The sequence below is a fragment of the Euwallacea fornicatus genome, chromosome 21 (assembly GCF_040115645.1).
Source record: "Euwallacea fornicatus isolate EFF26 chromosome 21, ASM4011564v1, whole genome shotgun sequence".
NCBI lineage: Eukaryota > Metazoa > Arthropoda > Insecta > Coleoptera > Curculionidae > Euwallacea > Euwallacea fornicatus.
The window spans coordinates 3,222,973-3,245,611 of record NC_089561.1 but is presented as its reverse complement, the minus strand read 5'-3'; the positions used below and the strand labels follow the sequence as shown (position 1 = coordinate 3,245,611).

General features: G+C 37.9%; 2 protein-coding genes across 7 annotated transcripts in view; one reads left to right on the top strand and one right to left on the bottom strand.

Annotated features, from left to right (window-relative positions):
• Positions 1-22,639, bottom strand: part of Ten-a (tenascin accessory) — a 340,802-nt gene that overhangs the window by 160,673 nt on the left and 157,490 nt on the right. For 5 of the 6 annotated variants that reach the window (XM_066294416.1, XM_066294415.1, XM_066294418.1 and 2 more), the window contains 2 exons: positions 16,021-16,224; positions 14,910-15,059 (listed from right to left, as the gene is read on the bottom strand). In XM_066294416.1, coding sequence (XP_066150513.1) covers positions 14,910-15,059; positions 16,021-16,224 — 354 coding nt within the window. Of the gene's footprint in view, positions 1-11,600; positions 11,829-14,909; positions 15,060-16,020; positions 16,225-22,639 lie in introns of those variants that run through there. The other variant, XM_066294421.1, reaches the window with a different exon arrangement.
• On the top strand, positions 21,211-22,146 carry LOC136345816 (endoglucanase-like). The gene is made up of 3 exons (XM_066294433.1): positions 21,211-21,330; positions 21,386-21,559; positions 21,614-22,146. Exons 1-3 carry the CDS (start codon positions 21,294-21,296, stop codon positions 22,078-22,080), a joined length of 678 nt encoding a protein of 225 aa, XP_066150530.1. The 5' UTR covers positions 21,211-21,293; the 3' UTR covers positions 22,081-22,146.

The window sequence follows — 22,639 nt, the reverse complement described above, 5'->3', positions numbered from 1 at the left end:
CCCCAAGGTAAAAGGATAGTCTCAAGATTTCCCGACCCGACATATAGAGGGCGATTTTTTTCCAAATATTACCCAGACCTAACCTCAAAAAGCTTATGTTTAAAGTTTGAGGGTCCTATGTTGATTTGTGTTTGGTGTGAAGCCGTTTTTAGTGAACGCTCTTAGAGATTTTGTGAACATCAAAGTGGAGGTAGATTCTACTTTGAGGTAATCTGGTTCTTTTTTGACGACTGTAAAATATTGGATGGCAGAGTGTAAATGTGGTCGTACGAGCGGTCAACGCGAACTCCGCAGTGGTTGGCCCGATGACACTCCAGATTTGACCACTCCAGAAATTCTGGTAGAAATCCACAACACTGTACTGGAAGATAGCTATTTCAGAAAGTACTGTACTGCAGCATTGTGACGTAACAATTGGATACAAAACTGTTTGGAAGATGGATCTGGGCGATTATTCACAACTGAACAAAAACAGGGCTGTGAGAATGTTTCAAGGGAGTGTTTGGCAAAGTTTCGCAGCCATAAAGCCGAGTTTGTGCGTCGATTCATAAACATGGGTCCATCATTTCACATCTGAGACGAAAAAGCAGTCAAAACAATGGAGTCAAAGGAGAGATTCGGCCCCAAAGAAGGCGAAAATCGTTCCATCTGCAGGAAAGGGCGTCCGTTTTTTGAGACGCACACGGGATAATTTTTATTGACTATCTCCCCGAAGGAAAAGCAATAAATGGAGAATATTATACAAATTTATTGCAGGATTTGAGTGGAGAAATTAGGAAAAGCGATCGAATTTGACGAAAAAAAAGCCTCGTTTCATCCAGACAACGCACAAGTCCACATTTCCGTCGTCGCGACGGCCAAATCAATCGACTTGACTCGCGAACTGTTCCCTCAACCATCCCATTCACCAGATTTGGCCCACTCAGATTGTTCGCTATTTCCAAACTGGAAGAAATGGTTTGATTGGCAGAGATTTGCCAATAACGAACAGGTGAAGTCGGAATACTATTTTGAAACATTCTTAGTTAAACAGAGTATAGAAGAGAAAAGTGTGCTAATGGCAAATGAGAGTATGCCGAGACATAAGTGTTGGGTCGGGTACTCCTGGGACTATTCTCGTAGAAAGGAAGCAGAGTGTAAAGGTACCTGAGAGGAATGAAGGTAAAAATGAAATAAATTATCTTGGGTCCCTTTTCTCAGTTTCTAATCTCGATGTTTTGATAAGAAGAATGCTGTTGAATTTCCTCTCTCCCACAGGAGGCAAAATCGAACGGACTCTATCCTATTTCTCTTCACTTGTTAATATCGACGATTCAACAACGTCTCTGATTCATTTCTTTCCTTCGCTCTTCGATATTTTAATTCAAGAAGACGCTATTGTCAGTCGCATTATGTTTCATTTAATTGTTGACCTCCGATCATTCCAGAATTCACGAAGAATTGCCTCTAATTAGATCTAAAAAAAAACAGCTCGAATTAGAAATCCGACGTAAACAGATAGTGACTCATGGCCCGAACTGAAAGTAAACCAACTTCTGCATTTATCTCAAATGGCCTCGAATTGACCGTACATTTTTATACTGTTTTGGGCCGACGTGAAGGTAAAACCCATTTAATTTCGAAACCACCACCAGCTACCCAAAAAATAAACTGAAAAAGCCTTTTCCACCTGCGTCATTTTATTTCACCTCAGCGTGAAAAATTTCTTCCTGTTTATATGGGCAATGATTAAATAGGTGAAAACTCGAGAGTTTAAAACCCTGTACGTTGCCACATTTTTCTTTTAACCTTCGCCAAAGACATTTCCCGTGGAAAACTGTGAAAAAGTGACACGAAACTAATGTGAGTATGCTCGTTCATGAAGTGGGCATAGAGTGAAGTGCATGAGACGTATAGAAATAAACTCCCCTTAAATTAACCTAAGAAATGCACCCTTTATGCGAACCTTTAATTTTTAGATTTATGGGATCATTTGGGAGAAATGGTACCTAATCCCCAATGCATTTCAAAGTGGCAACTGCCCTATTGTGCCCTTATGGTAAGAGGGAATAAATAAACTTTATTGTAATAGTGTTTACTCAATCCGGTACAATTGTGTGCTCGAACAATAAGCATGGGTCCCTCGTGACACGCAGTTATAACGCTTTGTATGTTTTAGACGTACGAAATGGGGCCTGTTGAAGTCTGTGACCATTTGGACAAACAAATCGATTTTGCATTATGTGTCACACATTTCAGAGGCTTCATTCTAGAATAAATAGATTTCGAACCAACTTCAAGCAAAACTGGAAATAATCCTGCATATAGCAGGAACGATTCGACTTCAAAATCTGCTGTTAAGCACAACAAATAACGGCAAACTAAAGAGCAATAATCTCCTTCGCTAAAAGTGACGGTCATTCCAGAACCCACATCTAGAAATTTCGGGATTACGTTAAATACTTATTCGGTCCATAAATATTTGTTTTAAACGTTACGTCGGCCACATTAGGGTCCTTTTTGTCCTTTATAAGCATGATTAAATTTTAAACATAGCACTGTGAACGCCCCAGGAATTGCTCTGCGCCACATTGGACATGTGCCATGCAGTTAGTTCAGTTACATTATTGCCCCATAGAGGATCATAAAGACATGGAGATTACGGTATATTTCACATAACGGGAGTCAACGAGGAAATTGTCTTTCCAAGAAAATAATTTATTGATTTTCCGAGAGTTGTAGGGTTAAGAGCAAATACACCCACATGAGCCCGTTCTACCATATCCCGTGTCACCATCTGAGATGCGATGCTGTGTCAGTTTAAATGTTTTCCCGCCCCGCGTTTCACTGGGAACCACACCACCTTGAGTCTCCACGTTCTTTATTTGAGGAGGGGCCCGAACGGATCTTAGAGTTTGTCAAATCTCTAATCCCAAAAATTCTCATCCAACCGAGGCCACGTCCAAGTTCTTTACTCCAACTCTCTCATTTCTTCTATGTCGGTTTTTTCGGATCGTTATTGGCCGCAATCAGCAGAACGATTGTGCCACTATTTGGAATTGAATGAAATGAATGATGAAGCATATTTCATTCACCAGAAATCCCGCTGTCGTTGTGCCACTGTTGATCCTTTTGAATGCGGCTATTGTCGTTGTTTTTATGAATTGTTGCTTGGTTAAAATGTTTTTTAGCTTTACATTTTTTAAAGCATAATTTCTGAAAACTACCAAAATTTACGACAAAGGCATCTTTTCGCAATGGGCACGAGCATCGATTAAGACACCACGCCATTTTTGAGAAACTCAAAAGGGACTTTTAACGAAGTTTCCGTCTTCTGGAAATCCGAAATACTTGATATCTGTAAATTGCTGAGCCTTGGCTCCGATTTTTTAATAAACTTGAAGCAAGTTTGTTCCGAATGAAGGCTCGAAATTGATGAAAGGAAAAACTCGTGAACAGTAACAGTAAACCTTTTTTTAGTTGAGAGGTATTTACAGTATTTCTAGAAAAAATATTGAAGAACCAACTAGAAACGGCAAAGATGGGCCGAGCATTCCGAACACGGAACTTCATAATTCTACTTGTCTGAATCAGCAATAAATTCTGCAATTTCTTTCTTTTTTCTTTGATCTATAATTATATTAAACTTCTACAGGAAGCTTTTCACTATCAAAGAAAAGAATGAAAGTGTGCGTTAAGTGAGGTCACACTTAGTCTAGGCAGAAAAAAGGCACGAAACCTACTGAGCAAACCTACATAGAGGACCAAAGGTCCCGCATAAATTGGTTAAAAATTGAAGGACATATTTTTCATGAAAATATTGGAACACGTCAAGTATTGTTTTTGTTAATTTATTTAAATTTATTGTTAATTTGATATTTAAACTCTTTTTTATTGTTGGGATTATTTAAATACGCCCTACGTTTCAGATAAGCCCATAAAAAATCCATAGGGGTGAAGTCAGGCGATCTAGCAGACCACTCTAATTACTATATTGTGCAAACATTTTGTATTGCCATTTGCGCAGTAACTGTAGAATTTCGTAATGGGCATGTTACGTGAAATATGTTCAGAATTGCTCAAAGAACCCAAAAACGTCATAATATACACGGTGTTCAATAAAAAAAAATTAAAGTATATTTTTCTATTACATGAGTCGCCCTGTCCTGTAAACATGTCATTTACACCAAAAAGTGCACACCTAAAAACAATATGTGACATGTTTTCTTATTTATACGGGACTTTTGGGGTACTCTATATGTAAACACAATATATTTAGAGTAATTAGTGAAGTAGAATATGACTCTTCGTTGTGTAAACTAAATAAAAAAAGGAAATGTTCCACTTGTAGACTAATTGTGTTATTAAGCAATTGGTTTTTTTAGTATTCATTTTATTAAGTAATTAATATTTCTGAAACGTGAAAATTAAAAACATGAAATTTTATATCAAGTGAAACCACTCTGGGAAAAATAAGTGAGGTGGTGAGTGCGTTTTCCTCTGCATAAATCAGGCGGCAATCCAGATCTCGAACCTACAGACACGACGTATGAAGTTCCTCCATAATTTCTGAAACGCGGTTTAGGAGAGATTCTGCTCCATCAGAAAGAGCAGAAAATTTTGCATCAAATAAGAGTTTTCCGAGGTAAATCCCTCTTTTGGAAACAACGGTTTCCCCCAGTAAACATTTTCTAAACTCGAGGACCAAGATTATACAAAACCCCCGCTCATCAGCCTCAATATGCGGTTTAACAACACTATTCTCTTCTTTCTTTCGCATATTTTAGCATAAAATCGATATGCTAGTTAAAGGTAAAATATGCTCCTATAAAGATAATTCCTGGCTATAGCGTTTACCTTGCATTTGCATTTGCGGCATGAAAAATGATGATTAAATTTATCGAAAGATCGATCCCGTCAGCGTGCGCTAAGGGATGTTTTCTGCGACCATGTAAATTTTACATCCCTCTAATGTTGTAATGTAGGGCAGGTAATCGCATGGCACAAGTTCAATCGACCAAAAATAATTGCTTGCGCCTTCATGCTGCAGTGTTTGCAGTTTAGTTGCTAGATTGTAATCGCTGGGATATACTGGGTCAGTATTAAATGTAAAATTTACAACAGGACCCCGCTGACGCAAACGTGTATTTCCAAGTTTATCGGTAAAACTAATGCCGTGATATCGAAATACTGCCAGGGGTGTATTTTCTGTTACGTCAATATGATGATATATATCGTGATAGTAAACATCCTCTTTAAACTCGAGTGCAATAACAAAATTTGTTCTACTAAAGTCTTGCATTAAACAGGAGGGATAAATTAAACACTAAATGTAAGTGAACGCCCTCAGAACTGCTTCCTGCTGCCTTGGACATGTTCCATGTTGTTGGTCGTGTTATATTATTACTCCACCGAGGACCATAAAGACATAATAATTACCGCATACTTCACATTGTTGTGGCTAACAAGGAAGCTTAACGAGAAGTTATTGTGGAGATAAGTTTTAGCTGAATTTTTATGGCATAAATTGAACCCATTAGGTTGAATCTATGAGCTTTACTTTGTGGGGCATTATATACCACAGCAGTGCGACAAAACTTGTAAACCGGAGTAAAAAAAGAAAAAAAAATTGAGTAAATGATGAGTAACGTATTGGCCCATCGGAGTAGTAAGGATGACCATACAGATAATCTCGCAGTAAAAGCTGAACCGTAAACAGTCAGTTTTACGCGCAAAAGCCATATTCCATTTACTATCGAACACCCGATAACGGGTTACAAATGAATTTATCCACGATATACTCCTGATATTTGTGAATCGTTCTTCCTGATCGCCCTGTATAATCGATGCATGTCTGGGAAAACGCGAGCGAATTAGAGTCGTGCAAGTGCGGAGACCTACAGACGACCGTTAACCAAAATATACCACCCATCAGGCACGAACCGAGATTGAAAGCGTCTATCACGTCTCGTGCCATGTGCGCCGAAGTCCGTTGCTCCAGTGCACACGCATGCGCACGCGCGTGCTAACAGTATAAATGCAACGGACTATCCAGAGGGCGCTTCAGTCTGTGTTGTGATGCGTAGCCGGCCCTATCGGCCCGTGAGCGGTCTCATGAAAACACCTTGAAAATCAATAGAAGCACATCACCAAAATTCGCCCAGCTCTAATGGTAGCTAAAGTTGGGATGTGTCGGTTCTGCTGCATAAAATTTTCATCTCCACAATGATGTTTTCACAATCTCGCCTAATTCGCTCTGAAGAAAATATTATGCTCATTTGGTGATAATCCAGAGAGCTCGAAAACTGCAGTACTAAAACCTGGCATATTGCTATCTCACAGTATAACCATTTTTTAAAAAGAATTTTCGTCCAGCCTGACTTTCCATGTGCAGATTCGGCAATGGGCATTACTTTTGCCGATAAAGAGTATTTACATTATATTAGTGTTTCCTTTTTGTTGGTACGAGCCCGAGAGTGGAAATGCGGGTGTTTAAATTTTATGCCGCGTTTATTTTCTCGTGTTAGGAATTTGTGAGGATTTAAATTTAAAACCGTAGTACGAGTTTTGCGAATTAGAACATGTGCAAGGATTGTGCATTTAGAGTCGTATTGTGGTTATGTAGGAAGTATTAGCTTTTTTAGGGGCTTAAGCCTAATCTCGTAAAGTATCCCAAAGTCAAACATTCCCTTTGTCTCGTTAAAATATGGAGTTCGGCTCAAAGGTTTTTTTTGCGGAGGTCCCAAAATAACAGACTTAATTAAAATTATAAACCCAGAAAGCTTCCAAGACCATTAAAATATAATGATAAAATTCCCTCCTTAATTCTTCTTCAAATCGTTCAGCCAGATAAGTAATAAAACCCAATTAACTCATAATTCCTTTATCCGACTTTCCTTTCTCCTTTATTGGAAAACAAAAATAATAAACTTTAATTTTCGAGTAATTATTGCCGGACTGTTTAAGAGGAATTGACGTGGAACGAATGAAGGCTATCGGATAAGTTTCAAGTAATTAAAGTTTGTATGTACTTTGGAAACTTCTTTTAAAGGAGAAAAATTTATAACTTTGATGGTATAATAATTCCACGTCTTTTAAGCCGTATTTCCAAACTTCCATCATTTCGTCAACTGGAATTCATAGGAAACTCCCATATTTCAGATTCCCGGTGTAATATCGGCCTTTTTGGCAACAAGACGACGACGTCGACGTCGCTTCCGAGAGCGATGCCACCGAGTTACCGGTCAATACACAGCAACGTAGTTAACCCTATTTGCCCTGCGAGGTCGCCACCTCTCAGGCTTCCTCATTTTGGGGTAAACTAGGTCAACAGACACATTTTATCAGGGCATATTACAAAGGGACTGCAAAATTACATCAAGAGTATTGTTGGTATTTTGGTCTAGGCACAATGGTCCTTGATTATGGCAGAAAAGAGCTTCCGAGAGCCCAGCACGAAAGTTCATTAGGTTAAGCAAATAGGGATGAAACAGTAATTTTTTGGTTATGTGGCCAAGGTCGTTAAGGGTGCCGACAACACGCCCGTCCAGTGAGAGCACGGAAAAATATATATTCCTCGTACGCGCACGAAAAACTGCAATTTTTCGCACTCCTGAAGAAATTCGGAGTCAGCTATTCAAAAATTGTCATTGGTCAGGCGTCGGAAAAATATATTTTTAGAGATTAATAAATAGACTGCAACTGTCGCGCCTGCATGGTAAAACGCTATTTTGTAGACTCGTAATGAAATATGCTACTCCCATTAAACTTAACCAACTGAATCTGATCTCGATCAGTTGCATTCTGCAAATAGAGAGAAAGCCGATTTGTTTCAGTGGAACGAATCAGGTCTTAGAGGTTAAAGACACCAGAAATAAGTGAGGAAATAAATAAAAATTGCTCCTGCTTTGGAGTCATATACAATAGAGGCCAGAGGTGAAGCACGAGATACGGCCCATAATTGAGGGAGGTATCTACTCCAAGCAGCGAAGGAGACAATGTTAACTAAGTAACTAAGTAAAATACAATAATTTGTCTCTAACAAAAAATAGAAATTTAGTGTTAAATTTTCTATGTACAGCAGACGCTCGATAAGGTAAACGAATTCAGATCAAGTGTGATCCACATTATCGAGAGGTTCACTTGAACAAATGTAATTTAAATAATAAACAATTTATTAAAGACGCGTTCGACGCATATACATATACAACAAAATAAACAAACATTGTAATAGTGATAAGTGTTTTTTAATTAGAAGAGAAATAATCTGCAGGTTTAGTATGTGTAAATTGGCGCTTAGCATTGTCATCCAACACTTGTGCCCGTAATTTACGAAAAACCAAAACATCCGTGTGTGACGCTTCTTTCCTTTCAGCCCAATCTAAGGCTTCGTTAAAAATTTGAATAGCACGTGCGTCAGTCGATACATTTCTAACTTCAATGGGAACGTCTTCATAGTCCTCACTATCCAAATTTTCCTCATTATTAACATCATTCGATAGGTCATCAGCGTTGGATGGTCCCTGTTCCCTTGCTAAGTTTAAGGCAACATAATCTTCATCTTGGCCATTGGTACAAAAGAGATTGTTCCACCATTTTTGAATAGTTTGCTGATTGAAGGCGTTTTTTATTTTTAAAGCAGCTTCTCGTAATGTTACCCGCCTCAAAGCCTCTGATACGTTTTGAGGACTTTTTGATAGGGCAGATGAAGGTAGTCATTTTCGGCAATACAGTTTGGCCCATTCCTGTCCACGGGTTGAATTAACGGAGCGGTGTGCACGTGAGGAAAACTGACCCATCCTCGTTCCTCAGTTATTGCGAGATCGAGGATGCCTTAGTGCATTATCTAATTATTGAAAACCTCTGTTTTTTTTTAGGAATTTTTTATCCACAAATGAAATAATCCTCAAATTATGAATATGTAGATCATTTATGATTGCAAATTCATTGCCATACCTCAGGCATAAAGCGCTCGTGGAAACATTTCAGGAATATACTGCTAGTCATCCAAGCGATGTTTGAACAGTCATAATCAACAGAGATATTTGGTTATGTACAATATAATAATTATAATTATGTGTTTACATTATAGAGCGTCTGCTGTATTTCCATATCGGGTCTAAATTTTACTATCAAATACGTTGCCATAGGTGTCCTCTTTATCACCATTCACGTCTAGAAGAAGCTTTCGCTAAGCGGGTTTTCAGCAATAAAGTGACAATTTATCGAAACTGACCTTTAACCATCACAGCGGTATTCGGCAAACTGTAAGTTTGGCCATGGATAAAAATTCGACGAAGATGCCACAATTATTTATATTCAAATTTGTTTATCTCGTGTCGATCTGAGTATTTTTCACGCTCAGAAAACCGAACCGACTAGGAAATTTTCCTCCATGACCGAATACGCATCGGAGTTATTAATTGCTTAGTCGATGATAGGATGGTTCTGCAGGCCTGCTTCCCTGTAAGTATCTTACGCACTTACCATACTTAATAACGGACTAATTATCGTTATTATTGCGCGATCTCAATTGTGTGAATAGTTTAGAGGAAAAATATTTGCACAATTTCAGGAATTATACGAGCGGTTTTCCATAAGAAAACCAAGCCGCCGATAACATTTATAAGCAAAAAGGTGAACGAAACAAACGGCACTGAAAATTTGAATTGCCGAGTGGAAATTCACGTCTCGTTCTCCTGTCAGCGGTGAAACAGAAGACCTATGGAAACTTGAAGATTGAACGCCCGAGAACACGTGAAACTTCGACCAATCAAGCTACGACCGGGGACTACGTGGGACTCCGACTCTTCGCTCGAGTAATTGGTTGAAATCCGCGAATATCGAACTTACGTACCACTCAAGGTAGAAACGTTCTCTGGAAAATTACTTACCTTCTCTGGGGCCTTGTGTATTATCTGTCCTAAAGGATTGAAACAAGTTAGTCCCATAACGAAATTAAAAATATTGACCGGCAATTCACTTAGTTAAATGAATAATAGCGCTTTAGAAACTAAGGGGAAGAGCAGACATTAAACGAATTAAATAAACGACGGCATGTAGCTTTGAAAGTTGACAGACATTTTATTGCTTCATAAAGATTAATATTTTTGAAATGCCGTTCTGCATCTGCGACTGCCGTTGTGGATATTTATTTAAATTGCTCCTAGTTAAAAATTGGAATGGGACGAGGCGAATACTGTCATAAAGCAAAATGTTAAAATTGGCTTTCATTTGCTGAAATGTTTTTGTAGGACTTGAACTTTTGATTTGGGGGCATGGGTAAAACACTGAGTTTCGATGCGAAAAATATAGAAGGTTTTAATCAATATTTAAAACTTATGAATCCAAAATTGGAGTTTGTAGATTTTTAGTTTAAATTGACGTTGTCAATAACATAAGCAACTCAACAGAGATTTTCTGCGCTTGAAACATAAACCTTTAGAAAACTCTTTATTCAAATGCTCATTTAATCTGATATGTCTGGAGTGGCGTTTCTGGATGAAATAATCTTTTGAAAGGTTTCCTATGGCAAGATCCATTCCTGTGTATGACATCAATAATCCATTTTAATCCCGGTAACTTGGAAAACAATATTCAATTTCTAGTTAGACTCGGTTTTTGTCTACAAATTGCTTTAAGTATTTGTTTCCTGCAAGGCCAAAGTGTTTTGAACGTTGCTGCTGCACTCCCAAGGCCTCGTCAAAAGGGGGCGCGTCAAAAAGCGATGCGAACTGTTACGTGTTTGCGAAATTTTAGGAAAAATTCTCTCTCCGGTAATTACGGAGTAATTAAAAAATCTTCTGATACTAAAAAGAAAACCAACACGTGCCTCAGATTAACGGCGCAATAACGCAACTGCCGATGACGGGGAGAGTGCCGAAGGGAAGTCGGTCAGTGGGTCACCGTGAGAAACATAGAGTAGTGCGGGCTAATATGTGTCTGTCCTTATCTCCAGATGACATAGTGCGGGACAGAGACAGATTGCCGATTTCAAATTAGCGTTAACGTCACGTAACTGTCATTAGTGTCAGTAAAATCGATGAAAAAGTCGAGGAGATCTGGCCTGTGCGTTTGACGTTTGAACCAACGCCGACGCTTACTGTCTAAGCGCGGATTAACTCGACATCTTTGACGTTGCTCCTGTTTACTGCGTGGCTGATAAACGTGGCTTAGCTAAGCGCCGCTTATGTTGACGCAGCGCAACTGACGATAAGTAAATCTCGTGTGGCAGGAGTTTAGGTACATATTGTCTCATTTTGTTTCGAGTCACTCATACTTCCCGAGACTTGGCCGACGCGAGTTATCCCATCTATAAGCAGTATATTGATTCTCTATAAAACTTAAATACCACGCGGTACTGCTTGACCGATGACCGATATGCGTTGTAAAATAAATAGAACTCATTCGTATAGAAGCTTACAGATCAATAAGTGAAAATCTCAGCTTTTTAAGAGTTTCTGGTTGACATTCAGAATAAGTTTCCTGCCTGATCGAACGGCACCGTAGTGAATGAAGGCAAATAAACCTGGCAGATTTGCATACTTATGGCCACTTTTTCCGCCCCTTGTAGTTCATCAATTATTGATTGAACCCCGTATTTAGCAAACCAGACAACGTACCTCCCAAATGAGGCAAAAACGTGCGGAGTTCCAACCTGGACGTGTGGCAATGAATCCTTTTTAATTTGGGTCCCAGTAGGGGTGACTGCTGCTCCGCACCGGACGGGATTCACAATCACTATTAATGCCCCGCTAAGTGGCAATAAAGTTTAGAGACATCACCCGACGTCGAATTAGTATGCATCGACCATGTTCCCAGGGAAAATTACGCGACACGGAGGCCAAACTGGCCGGTCCTTCGGTGAGAATTGAACTAACGATGTCACAAAGGCTGCTCTGTTTGATTTAAGGTGGGATATATGCGATCTAATTTGATCCAATTTATGCGAGCGTAGAGCTCCATTTGACATGATAATCAGGCATTCCGAAATGTGAATCTATAGGGGGACAGGTCGAAGCCTCAAAAGGCGAATCACCGATGGAGAAACAAGAGACAAACCAAAGAGTGGAGAAACAACAAGAGACTAGAGAAGGACTCGCCATCAAATTTCGTCGTTTCGACTTCAAATACAGGATGCCGTTTAAGTACTTTGGCCAAACTCCAAGGGGTGATTCTTTGAGAGATTCTAAGACGAAGCGTTCATATAAGCACGGGTTCCGTAATGCTTCGGTTCCAAGGTGCGGGGGGTCAAAAATTTTCTGGAAACATCGTTTTTTCATAGAAATCTTAACAGTCTTTCAGCCGATTTTGCCGATATTTAGCAGTGTTATTTTTATAGTAATTATTGTTATTTATGCGCCACTGATTTTTTGAAACTTTTATATTTTTTTTCACTAAGCGCAGTCATAGCCGTCCAGCTCGCCAGATTTAAATCAGTTAGATTTTTTCCTTTGGGGCATGCGAAGTCTTTCGTTTATAGACTCGCGATCGACACTGAAGTAGAACGAATCCAACGGATACGGGATTCATGTAATCAGATAAGATATATGTATATTTCAACGTACTCGGCAATCGATGTTAAGATGAGCTAATGTTTGCATTGCAGTTGAAGAAGAGCATTTTCAGCGGCAATTGTAAGTTTTGTGTCATTATTGGTACACGTTTTCTTAACGAAAATCAATTATGTAGTATTTGTTTAAGTGTAATTTCAATAAAGCGTTTTCCTTGTTTGATTTTTCTTTAATTTCCAGCGTTGCCCCTGTGCACGCCACCAGCAAATAGGAGACAATTTTCAGCTTTAAAAAAATCTTTTTACTACATTAAAACCTGCAACCAATTATCAACGCCATATCAGTTTGAGCGTTCTTATTATTTACAATTTTTTTAATATCTAACGATAAAAAAAATGTAACACCCTGTATCTTGAAAAGGAAACCTTGCCGCACCTATGTTTACATAAACTTTTCGTCTTCGAATCACCCTTCGAAGTTTGGCCACGCACTTAAATAACACCAGGTATCTGCCACGGCAGCAACCCAATTGATCACGCGGCGTGACTCGGCCAAAACGACCGATTGACATGAGGTGAGTCACTACGTGATAATCAGGCAGACCCAAATGGGAGTCCATACAGAGACGATTGAGACCTCCAAAAGGAGCTCAGTGATAGAGAAACATGAGACAAACATGAAAAGACTCGAGGAAAAACTTTTCGTCGATTCACACTTAAATTTCACATCAACGCCCATCAATTCTAAACTTAAATTGAGTTGGGACACCCTGTATAGGTTCTTCATTATTTAGTAACATGCACATGATTGGCGCAAACGTCACTTTTTTCCACTTTCAGGGTTTTAATTTTAATAACGCAATTTGCCAGAAAATTCCGCTTGGGACGATAATAATGAACTATAAACTTCCTCTATATTGGGCGTTTTATAGTGAAATTTCACTAAGAATGCATCACAAGCGCATTTCGAACTCTCTTCATATTTTACATTGGGGTTACATGGTAAGGTCCCTGTAACTGGAATAACAATTAGGATTTGATATTTTCGCGTTTGTCACCCTTCAAATGTTATAAATAAAGAGAGGCGCGTTGTTCATATTCAGCCTGAAATTTACCATTGCTGGGTCAAATTCAGGAACGAGACTTGAAGATTGAGAAAAAAAAAGTTTTTTTCTACCAACGATTCTCTCGAATATTTGGGGCTACTTTTTGAATTCCCACCATTCATAGCCTGGGAATAAGCGTTGGTACTTCGTTCTTTAGTCAAACATTTTAACTATTGAAAACCATACAACATTCTCGTTCTAGAAGCATTGAAATTTTGCTTTGCTAAAGCATAAATCTTCGTGGAAAAAATGATAAAACTATTCTGCAAATAATTTCACATTGAGGGCATTAGTCCTCACAATGTCCTTTTTCAAACGCCTCACAATATAATTCAGCAATTTCTTTGGCTATTTGCCTATAGAAAAGCATGACATATTCTATACAAATCACCTTTTAATTAGCCTTTTTCTAGTGATTTGGCAGGTAGGAAGAATTGTGTGAAATATTGTTGTTTCATTTGAAAACAACGTAAAAAGTACACGTTTCCGTATTTTTTTATAGAAAAAAATTCTAAAATTATGGAAAAGATGATAAGCAACGAACTAAAAAAAAATTTAGAAATTGGCAATGCAAAAAGTATAATTACCGCGTAGAGAGGCGTTGCTTAAAGAGTTTTTGTTTATTGAGTTTTCATTGAAATCGGTTTTATCCGTGATAAAACTATTACACATTACTCATATATCATCTACGGGGTGTGTCACAAGGAAACTTTAACTGTGAGTTTTTTTTATGGGAACATTTATCCGCAAATTTGATTTCTTCGAAGAACTCTAGAAAACATGCCCGGTCTTCTTAGTCATATAATTTTCTTCTATCTATAAAACCTTCGTGGTATCTATTTTATCGCAAGATCAGTATGTTTAGGAGGGGAATTTGGACCTCTTGTAAAATATTCTCACAGGATGCTTCACTTTACAAGTAATACTCGCATTTTTTTCGCGAAATACGCAAATAAGGTGTTCGATAAGCAGCAATATTCAGTTGAGCTAAATGTTTTCTTTCAAACCACTCGAAAATTGTTAAGTACCAGTACTCATTTCCCACGAGGCACGATAAGCAGGTTTAAAATATTACTGAAATCTGAGTTATTAGCGAGATTATGCCATAAAAATGGATATCTAGGGATCTTCAATAACGATCCTACATACAGGTTGTCGAAGTTGCAACTCTTCTTTTACGTCCAGAGGAATCGAAGAAGTATTTACTACACATTTTCTACGGTGAAATTTGATTTTTGGCATAATTTCAGAAATTCAGTCATTTTGGAGTAATTTCACTCCTCATCGCCTGACAATTTCTACGCGCAACTTACCAGGGGGCAGATACTGGACTTCTTCGCCGGACCCAACATCTCCATTTGGCGGAAGCTGGTATTCTGTCATGCGTCGCAATGTAGCAGAATGTAGAGAACCACCCCGGGGTGGAATTTCTGGGGGTGCAGGTTCTGGGGGAGAATCTTCAGCTGCAAATCCAATTACTTGTTAAGTTGCGTGTTTCAGTGGAATTCCATTGCTTAATAACGAGCAAAAGTAGTATGTATCGATTGACTATGAGAGAGGTAGTAAAGGTGCAGTCGTAGTAGCAGGAACTGTATGAAAACAGGAGAGCTCAGTGTTTCAGTTTGTCCCAGAGGTGACTTTTTTAATAATTTTCTGAAGACTTCCTCGAGCCTTTGCGCCGCTGAAACCCCCCCATGGCTTCATGTTTTCGCCTCATTTCGGCTAGCGGTACTGAGTGAAGCAAAAAATCATTGCGGAAAACTAAACGTAACAATTAACAATGATTCTCGGCAATTTTAGTTCTCGGACCAGGAGATTAAGTAAACACTGTTGAATTTTAATGAGTTTCAGAAATAACAGAGAGATGCAAATATAGCGCCAACGACATGTAAATTTATACAAAATTAATACTGTGTTATGTAAATATTAGGGAAAGGTTTTCTCTTTTTACGCCCCTCGTTTTGCACTGCAAACATTTCGATCCAGTGCAAGTCTCTCCCTTTCTTTCAGGACAGATTAGTGATTTGTGCCAAAGACAAGAAATTCTATTCCAATTGAAATTAGTGCTCCTATTCAATTATTAATAAAAGTTCTAATGCAATATGGGAAGTTTTCAAGTGAATCCCTGTATGAAATGGACTAGACAGAAAACTCCCTAAGGATTGATATAATCCATTTAGCTGATGCGAGATACTTGTTCTAGCGGCACCTATCTTGGATTTAACCCAATTATAGAAGCTCATTCATTAGCATAACTTTCTTGCCGCAGCTAATGCTATTGTCGGGCTTAGTGCTATAAGTGAGTTTGAAGCTGATTACTATCACTAGAACAAGCTGCACAACTGGACAGCGACGCTAACGTGCTTGTCTGGAAATTTTCGGCGAAGGGGAAATATATTTTGTGTGTTATCAGCAAAATCTTACCATTGCTAAGCCTTCTGTTTTGTTCGTGATACGAAATGTCACCGTTAGGCTGCAATATATTATCATTGCAATTGCTGTTGCAGGAAGTTGCGCTGCTACTTGATGTCATTCCGCCCATTCTGTGTCGCCTTCCTGAACGACCCAGGGTGGTGTTGTTTGACAGGGATTTCTTGTTTCCGGTGGCATATATAACTTCCCCTGCAACTAAAATGTATTGTGCATAAGATGTTGCGATTCGTTTTCGAAAGATATTCCAGGGAATAGCTCGAAAGATGGTCCAAAAGTTTTTATTGCTCTAAGAAAGTTATGGTCTATTTACAGGTTCGGGGTAACAGGTGTTCGCAGAAAACACTGCCTCTTCACCTATCTAAGTGCTCACTTTGATTATCATGAGTTTTTTAATGCTCAATACAGCGTGTGGTGTACTTGACCGACGCAAGTGTGAGATGTTACGTTTTAACATTCTTGTGAAGTACCTTCGTTTACGCCTATGGATTTATTCCTCTTACATTACTTCTCGTTGTCTGCTTATGGCAACCTAATGATAATACTACAATTTGATTAAAACATTTGTTTATTTAGAAACAACCATCTCTTTGTTCGATATGTTAAGCCCATTCGAGTGTAGTTAACTGAGCCCAAAGTCTGCGATCTATTAAAAATATATATATCCTTAATAATGCGTTTTAGATAAGTTCATGTTATCAGGTGTAAGCCTATGATTTCCCTATAGTATAAATAGTCTTAAGGTCCTTTTGAACTCAGTCAGAACTCAGTACCGTTCAAAGATTTTTCTCTTACACTTACACGAAAAACTCCGTATTATAATTCAACCCGAATTTCTACTCTTGTGATTGTGAGAAGTTGATAAAAGTGTTGAATTTTTGCTCGCGTATAATTATTTTTTTAATTTATTAATTATTCAACACCGGAACACTATATACTGATAATACACTCTGCATGTTGAATTAAATATTTGTACACCTATTTCCTTTAAGATCTTCTACAAGAAACATATAAATCGTCCGCAGCCATATACAGAGTGCTATATTTTTATGAGTCGTGTACTATTTAATTCTTTGTGTCTTTTTATTGAGCACCCTGTGTGAGTTTTGATACCAATTTTTTTTTTTCAAATTTTCAGCGTTTTGGTCTCTTGCAGTATTTTCGTGTCTTTCATTCGTTTGGTGGAATTTGTAAAAATATCTATGGGTGCCAATTAAGAATGTAAAGGACGTAAGAAAAAATGATCATCCGGGTCGGGATATCAACTATCTAAAGCCAATTGGTAACTTTTAATCAAATATTTTACAATCCTTATTCGCAATATTCCTAGAACAGTCGACAGTTTGTTGGTCTCTAAAGCGAGAAGTAGAGTCCTGCATCTTGGCGCGAGAACATTTTCAACAGATATTACATTTTTTTTTTGTTTAGATTAATTTTTATTTTAACTTTTATGTTAATATCCAAATTTCCCCACGTACTTTGGTACCCAGGTACCAAGCGGTGCAATAACGTAAAAAAGCGTGAGAACAATTATCTTTACTTGGACGTCTTGGTGATGTTACGCTGTGTCCTTGTGCCCCAAGAAATAAGAAATTTTTTTTATTATTGTCGGCGATGCATCATGATAACCCAATATCGAGGGCAACCAATAAATCAGAAATTATACATTTTCATAATCGAACGAAATCTGGTGTTGATGTTGTGGACAAGCTGCTAGGACGGTGTAATGTGAAAAGAAAAGTGAATAGAGGGCCACTCGCACTCTTTTATAACATTGTTGACATTGCAGCTCTCACATCATGCATAATTTACTCTAAAAATAATAGTGTGTTAGAGGAGAGTAGAGACCGATGTCGAGTGTTTTTGAGGCAGTTAGAAGAAGAGTCGTGTCGTCCAAACATCCAAGATAGATCCGTCCACAATCAAGTAATTAGAAATGGATCAGCGAAATTGACCATAGAATACATATTGAACACAAGCATCAGTTTTACCAGCTTCGCATTAACTACTTCAACATCTTTGGAATCAACTTCAACTTCCGTACCAGTTTCGCGCGATCAAACTGGTCGAAAAATGGTCCCTGGACTTTGCTATATGCGCTATGCAGCTCCTCACAAGCGCACAAGGAAAACTCGCAAAGCCTGTGATAAATCTCAAAAACGGTTTGCGATGAACTTTCTTCAACATTTACCATGTATAAAAGTTGTCCTAAAGAATTTTAATGATAATAATAAATAAAGTGTTATACTTCATGGCTTACTTGTATAATAAATAATAGTTAAACTGTAAAAGTTGACTATTCATTTATTTAACTGAAGCTAAGTTGGATTTGACCCAATTACAAAAGCTCATTCATTAGCATAATTTTCTTGTCACAGCTAATGCCCTTGCTCGGCTCAGAGCTAGAAGTGTACAAGTTTTTTACATAGAGTACCAATTATGGGTACCTGGGTGCCCCGGATATTAAGCGGAAGGATGTTCGGATTGATGTTCGTTTAAAATTTGCTAATATTTAAAAAAAAATGAAAAATTAGAAAAGCAGACACCCTACAAATCGCTTAAACGATGTGGGGCGTTTATTAATTAAAAGATACCTCTGCATTACACGAAATTAAATTAATCGAAAACCACGAGTGGGTACCCTGGTACCTGGGTGATAGCATAAAGATTAGGTTGAAGAGTTAAACAAAATTAGGCTAAAAGCCAAATCAGGCTGAAAGGATTTCTTAATATTGAAATATCCGCATTCCTTCCATAATTCATATACCGCGAAGGTCAGTTCAAGGTGAATGCAGATAGACGGAAAACACGTGGCGCCTCTTAGCATTACGTAACGTCAACATTCCAGACATTCCACTGCAAAGTGTTTAGCGGTCATTAAAGGGGATGAGCTCTTTAATAAAGCGATAGCTCTGAAGAAAACGAGTCACTGTGTCATCATGAGTAAGACAGAGCTTCAAAACGTCCAGACGAACGCCAGACAAGGATGGAATATGTCTAACATGCAGAGAGAGAGGACGATCAGGTTGCGGTCCTTCTCCCAGATGTCTCTTTCGTTCGTCCCATCATAACCTCAAAATATTTGTTTTAATTTGAATTTAGGTAAAAGTTCGTTAATATTACCTTATTTACAAATCAAATGTATGAACCATGATTCATTTATTTACTATGTGCTATGTTGGAATCGATATTCCTTAATATCATAACAAACAATGCAGGTGAGCCTTAGGAAACAAACTAAATTATTTTAAGGTACTGGATGATCGCCCCATTGTATGCTGTGGAAAAGGTTGCAAAACCCAAGAAGTAGTGGTAACTCAGTCTGTTGTTGCACTTTCGATTAATGATATGACGGAGGTGTGAAAAATGCTATTCTTGAAGCACCGAAAACCGTTATTTAATGAAAGAACATTACTTTCAACATGAATTTTCAGTTAAATGTCTGGTACAGGTTGAGCTGCCGGCAAAACTCATTGGGGAACTGTAAAAAAGCGGATAAGAAGTTTCTTACAAAATAAGGTACCTCCAGTTCTGGAGGGCCGTCCTCTCGCATTAAGATAATGTTTTCAGCTTGTGCATGGAGGTTCTAGTCAGTATATAGTATATTGGTAAACGAGTTCTTGAATATGGACTTTTCACACCTACAAATTCGTCGGGGTGTTGAACATGTGTCACGAAGTCCGGAGTTATACCCTTGAAATTTTCGCCGCCCTGTATATCGAAAATGGTGCGTTGTTTACCATGGGTTTATTAGCATCTTTTTATTATTTTGCGGAGTACTTTCACGCCCTGGCACATCTGCATATTGTTATTATATTATTTGAATATTCACTAAAAGATTGTCACGTCCAGTTTGTATGCACATTCTATCATTGATTCTATTTTAAGATACAATTTCATTGCTTATTTAAGGTTTGAATAACAATAATCAAAATAATTAACCCGTTTTCGAAGCGAATTCCTTAAAATATGCAATTCGGTTATAAATCGCAACATCGAGTCATTGAATGAAGAGTTGGATTTGAATAAAATGAAAATACTTCTGTACGGGTAGTAAGCATAATACTGATGGGAAACTGCAATTTAAATGTAAATTTTACATAAGAGTATATGATTATAAAAACCACTAGTGTTGCCGATGGCCTTGTTTTGATTTCCTAAGGAAATATTGCTCTATAAAGACCGATAACTGAATTAATGGACTCAGGCATATTATCGAGTTTTGTTCTTTTTTTTTTGAACATACTCCTAAAATCAAAATCAACCAACTGTAAGTATAAATGGTTTTCAAGCAATTGTGACCGTTATGCGCAATTTATTCTCTAAGCAACCGTGTAATTGCAGATATCTCCGGATGGAGCACGTGCTTTTTTCTATTTTAGGAAAAAGTGCGTGTTCCAACATGGGATATTAAGTTTTGTGTATTGTACGGTACCGAAGCTTATTGTATTTTCGGTTGAGGGATGCTCATAGCTGAAAATACATTTTAAAGGTTTCAGCTTGTTTATCATCTATTTGTTAAAGCAACTTGTAAACTGATATGTCTGGGATTGTGTGATTTTTAAAAATGTATCCAAAACCTAATGGATAACAAATCAATGTTCTGGAGCGTCCCTCAGAATAAACAACTGATTTCACATGGTTTTTAAAGCTGCCATTTTAAATGGCAAATATGTGCATATTGTGTTGTTGATTGTGTGAGGGTGGTGTGTATTTTTATGAAATATACGCACATCCAGCATCACAAGGTTTCAAAAAACAGAAATTTACACCCTCAAAAGCAATCTTCAGTTCAGGTTAGTTCTCTAGTAGGTATTTAATTTTAAAATCGTGATTAAAATTCCTATCATTTAAATCTATATGAAATAATCAAGCGCTGGTGATATAAGTTATTCAATTTTCAATAACAACACGACACTAATAGAAATATTCAAACATAATCAGGGCGTTGCGTTTAGAGGGACGATAATTAAGGTCTCAAACGGACGAGAGAACAAAAAAAATGTTTCATGTATATAGCCACTTTAAGGCCCTACAAATCTAACCATGCCATAAACTCATCATACCATATGTTCAGAAAACAAAAAAACATATTTAACGTCACTTTACCACACGTTATAATTTGAACTATTTACCATTTCTTTTTACAGGAAAAGCTATAATTACTTTTTTTTTCCATTTTTGTTTCAGTATAAATATGGGGCACCTGCTAGAGAAATCCATTAAACACATTTGTTCAGTTTAGTGTCAACTACAACTACAACAAAATGAAAACCCAAGTTTTTGCTTTCGTTTTCTGCATTGGTAACAGTAATATTTGAATTTTTAACATGGAAAATGCATCCAACTCCTTTTCTAGCTCTCGGCATGACCAACGCAGCCTTGAGTGGAACTGGCAGCACCACCCGTTACTGGGACTGTTGCAAACCTTCTTGTTCCTGGAGTGCCAATGTAAATGGCATTAATCCTGTAAGATCCTGCGCCGCTGATGGTACTTCCGTTGTAGATGCCTCCGCTACTTCAGGATGCGATGGTACGTTAAGTCAAGAAATGTGGTAAATTTTAAGTATAAAATATTTCATGTCAGGTGGAAACTCCTACGTCTGCAATTCTCTTCAACCATGGGCAGTGAATGACTCCCTGGCTTACGGCTTTGTAGCTGGTTCTTTCTCCGGTGGTGTAGACACTAGCAAATGTGGCATTTGCCTTAAGATGACCTTCACAACTACTTCAATTGCCGGAAAAACTATGATAGTCCAAACCGTCAATACCGGATCAGACCTAGGACAGAACCACTTTGATATCCAAATCCCTGGAGGTGGAGTTGGTATTTTCACTCGAGGATGCTCCAGTCAGTGGAATGCTCCTTCTTCTGGTTGGGGAGCACAATATGGAGGTGTCTCTTCAGATTCGGAATGCAATAATTTGCCCTCACAGCTCCAATCGGGATGTCACTTTAGATTTGGTTGGTTCCAAAATGCGGATAACCCACAGGTTAATTTTGTTGAAATTCCATGCCCATCGGCTCTCACCAGCCTGACTGGCACAGCTTAGTCATGGGTCTTCTTGTAGTATTGGAGGTTATTCAATAAATTTGGCAATGCTTTAATATTCTTCAAATGATTTTTTTTATTACCCTCAACCACTTCATCTTTAACAACTTAAAAACAATTTCATTTTAAATGCGACATGCGGAATCCCAGACATAAGCTCAAAGAAAAAGAGACTGATCAAAACAGTCCACTTTAACCCTTTCAGTTTTTTAATCGAAATGAAAAGTAATTGCGTTTGCACCACAGTTTCGCCTTATTGTATTCAAAACTTTAAGAATTTAGCTTATTGTTTTTTTTTGCATTTTAGTTGGTTTTCGTTTAGCAGTCATCCCACAAAGCTCGAAAGAGTCAAAGTGATTCTTTTTTGATAAACTATCCTGAAAACAAGTTGCACTCCGTCCAGATATCCCTGAAAATTTTATATCTGTTTAAAATATGCCTTTTTTTTAATCGTGCCAACTCTACCCGTTAATTAGTCACTTTGATACCATCAAAACAAGGTGAAATAGTTTTAATTCGACGGACTAAACATTTGAAATTTTTAATTACTTCCAGTCTAT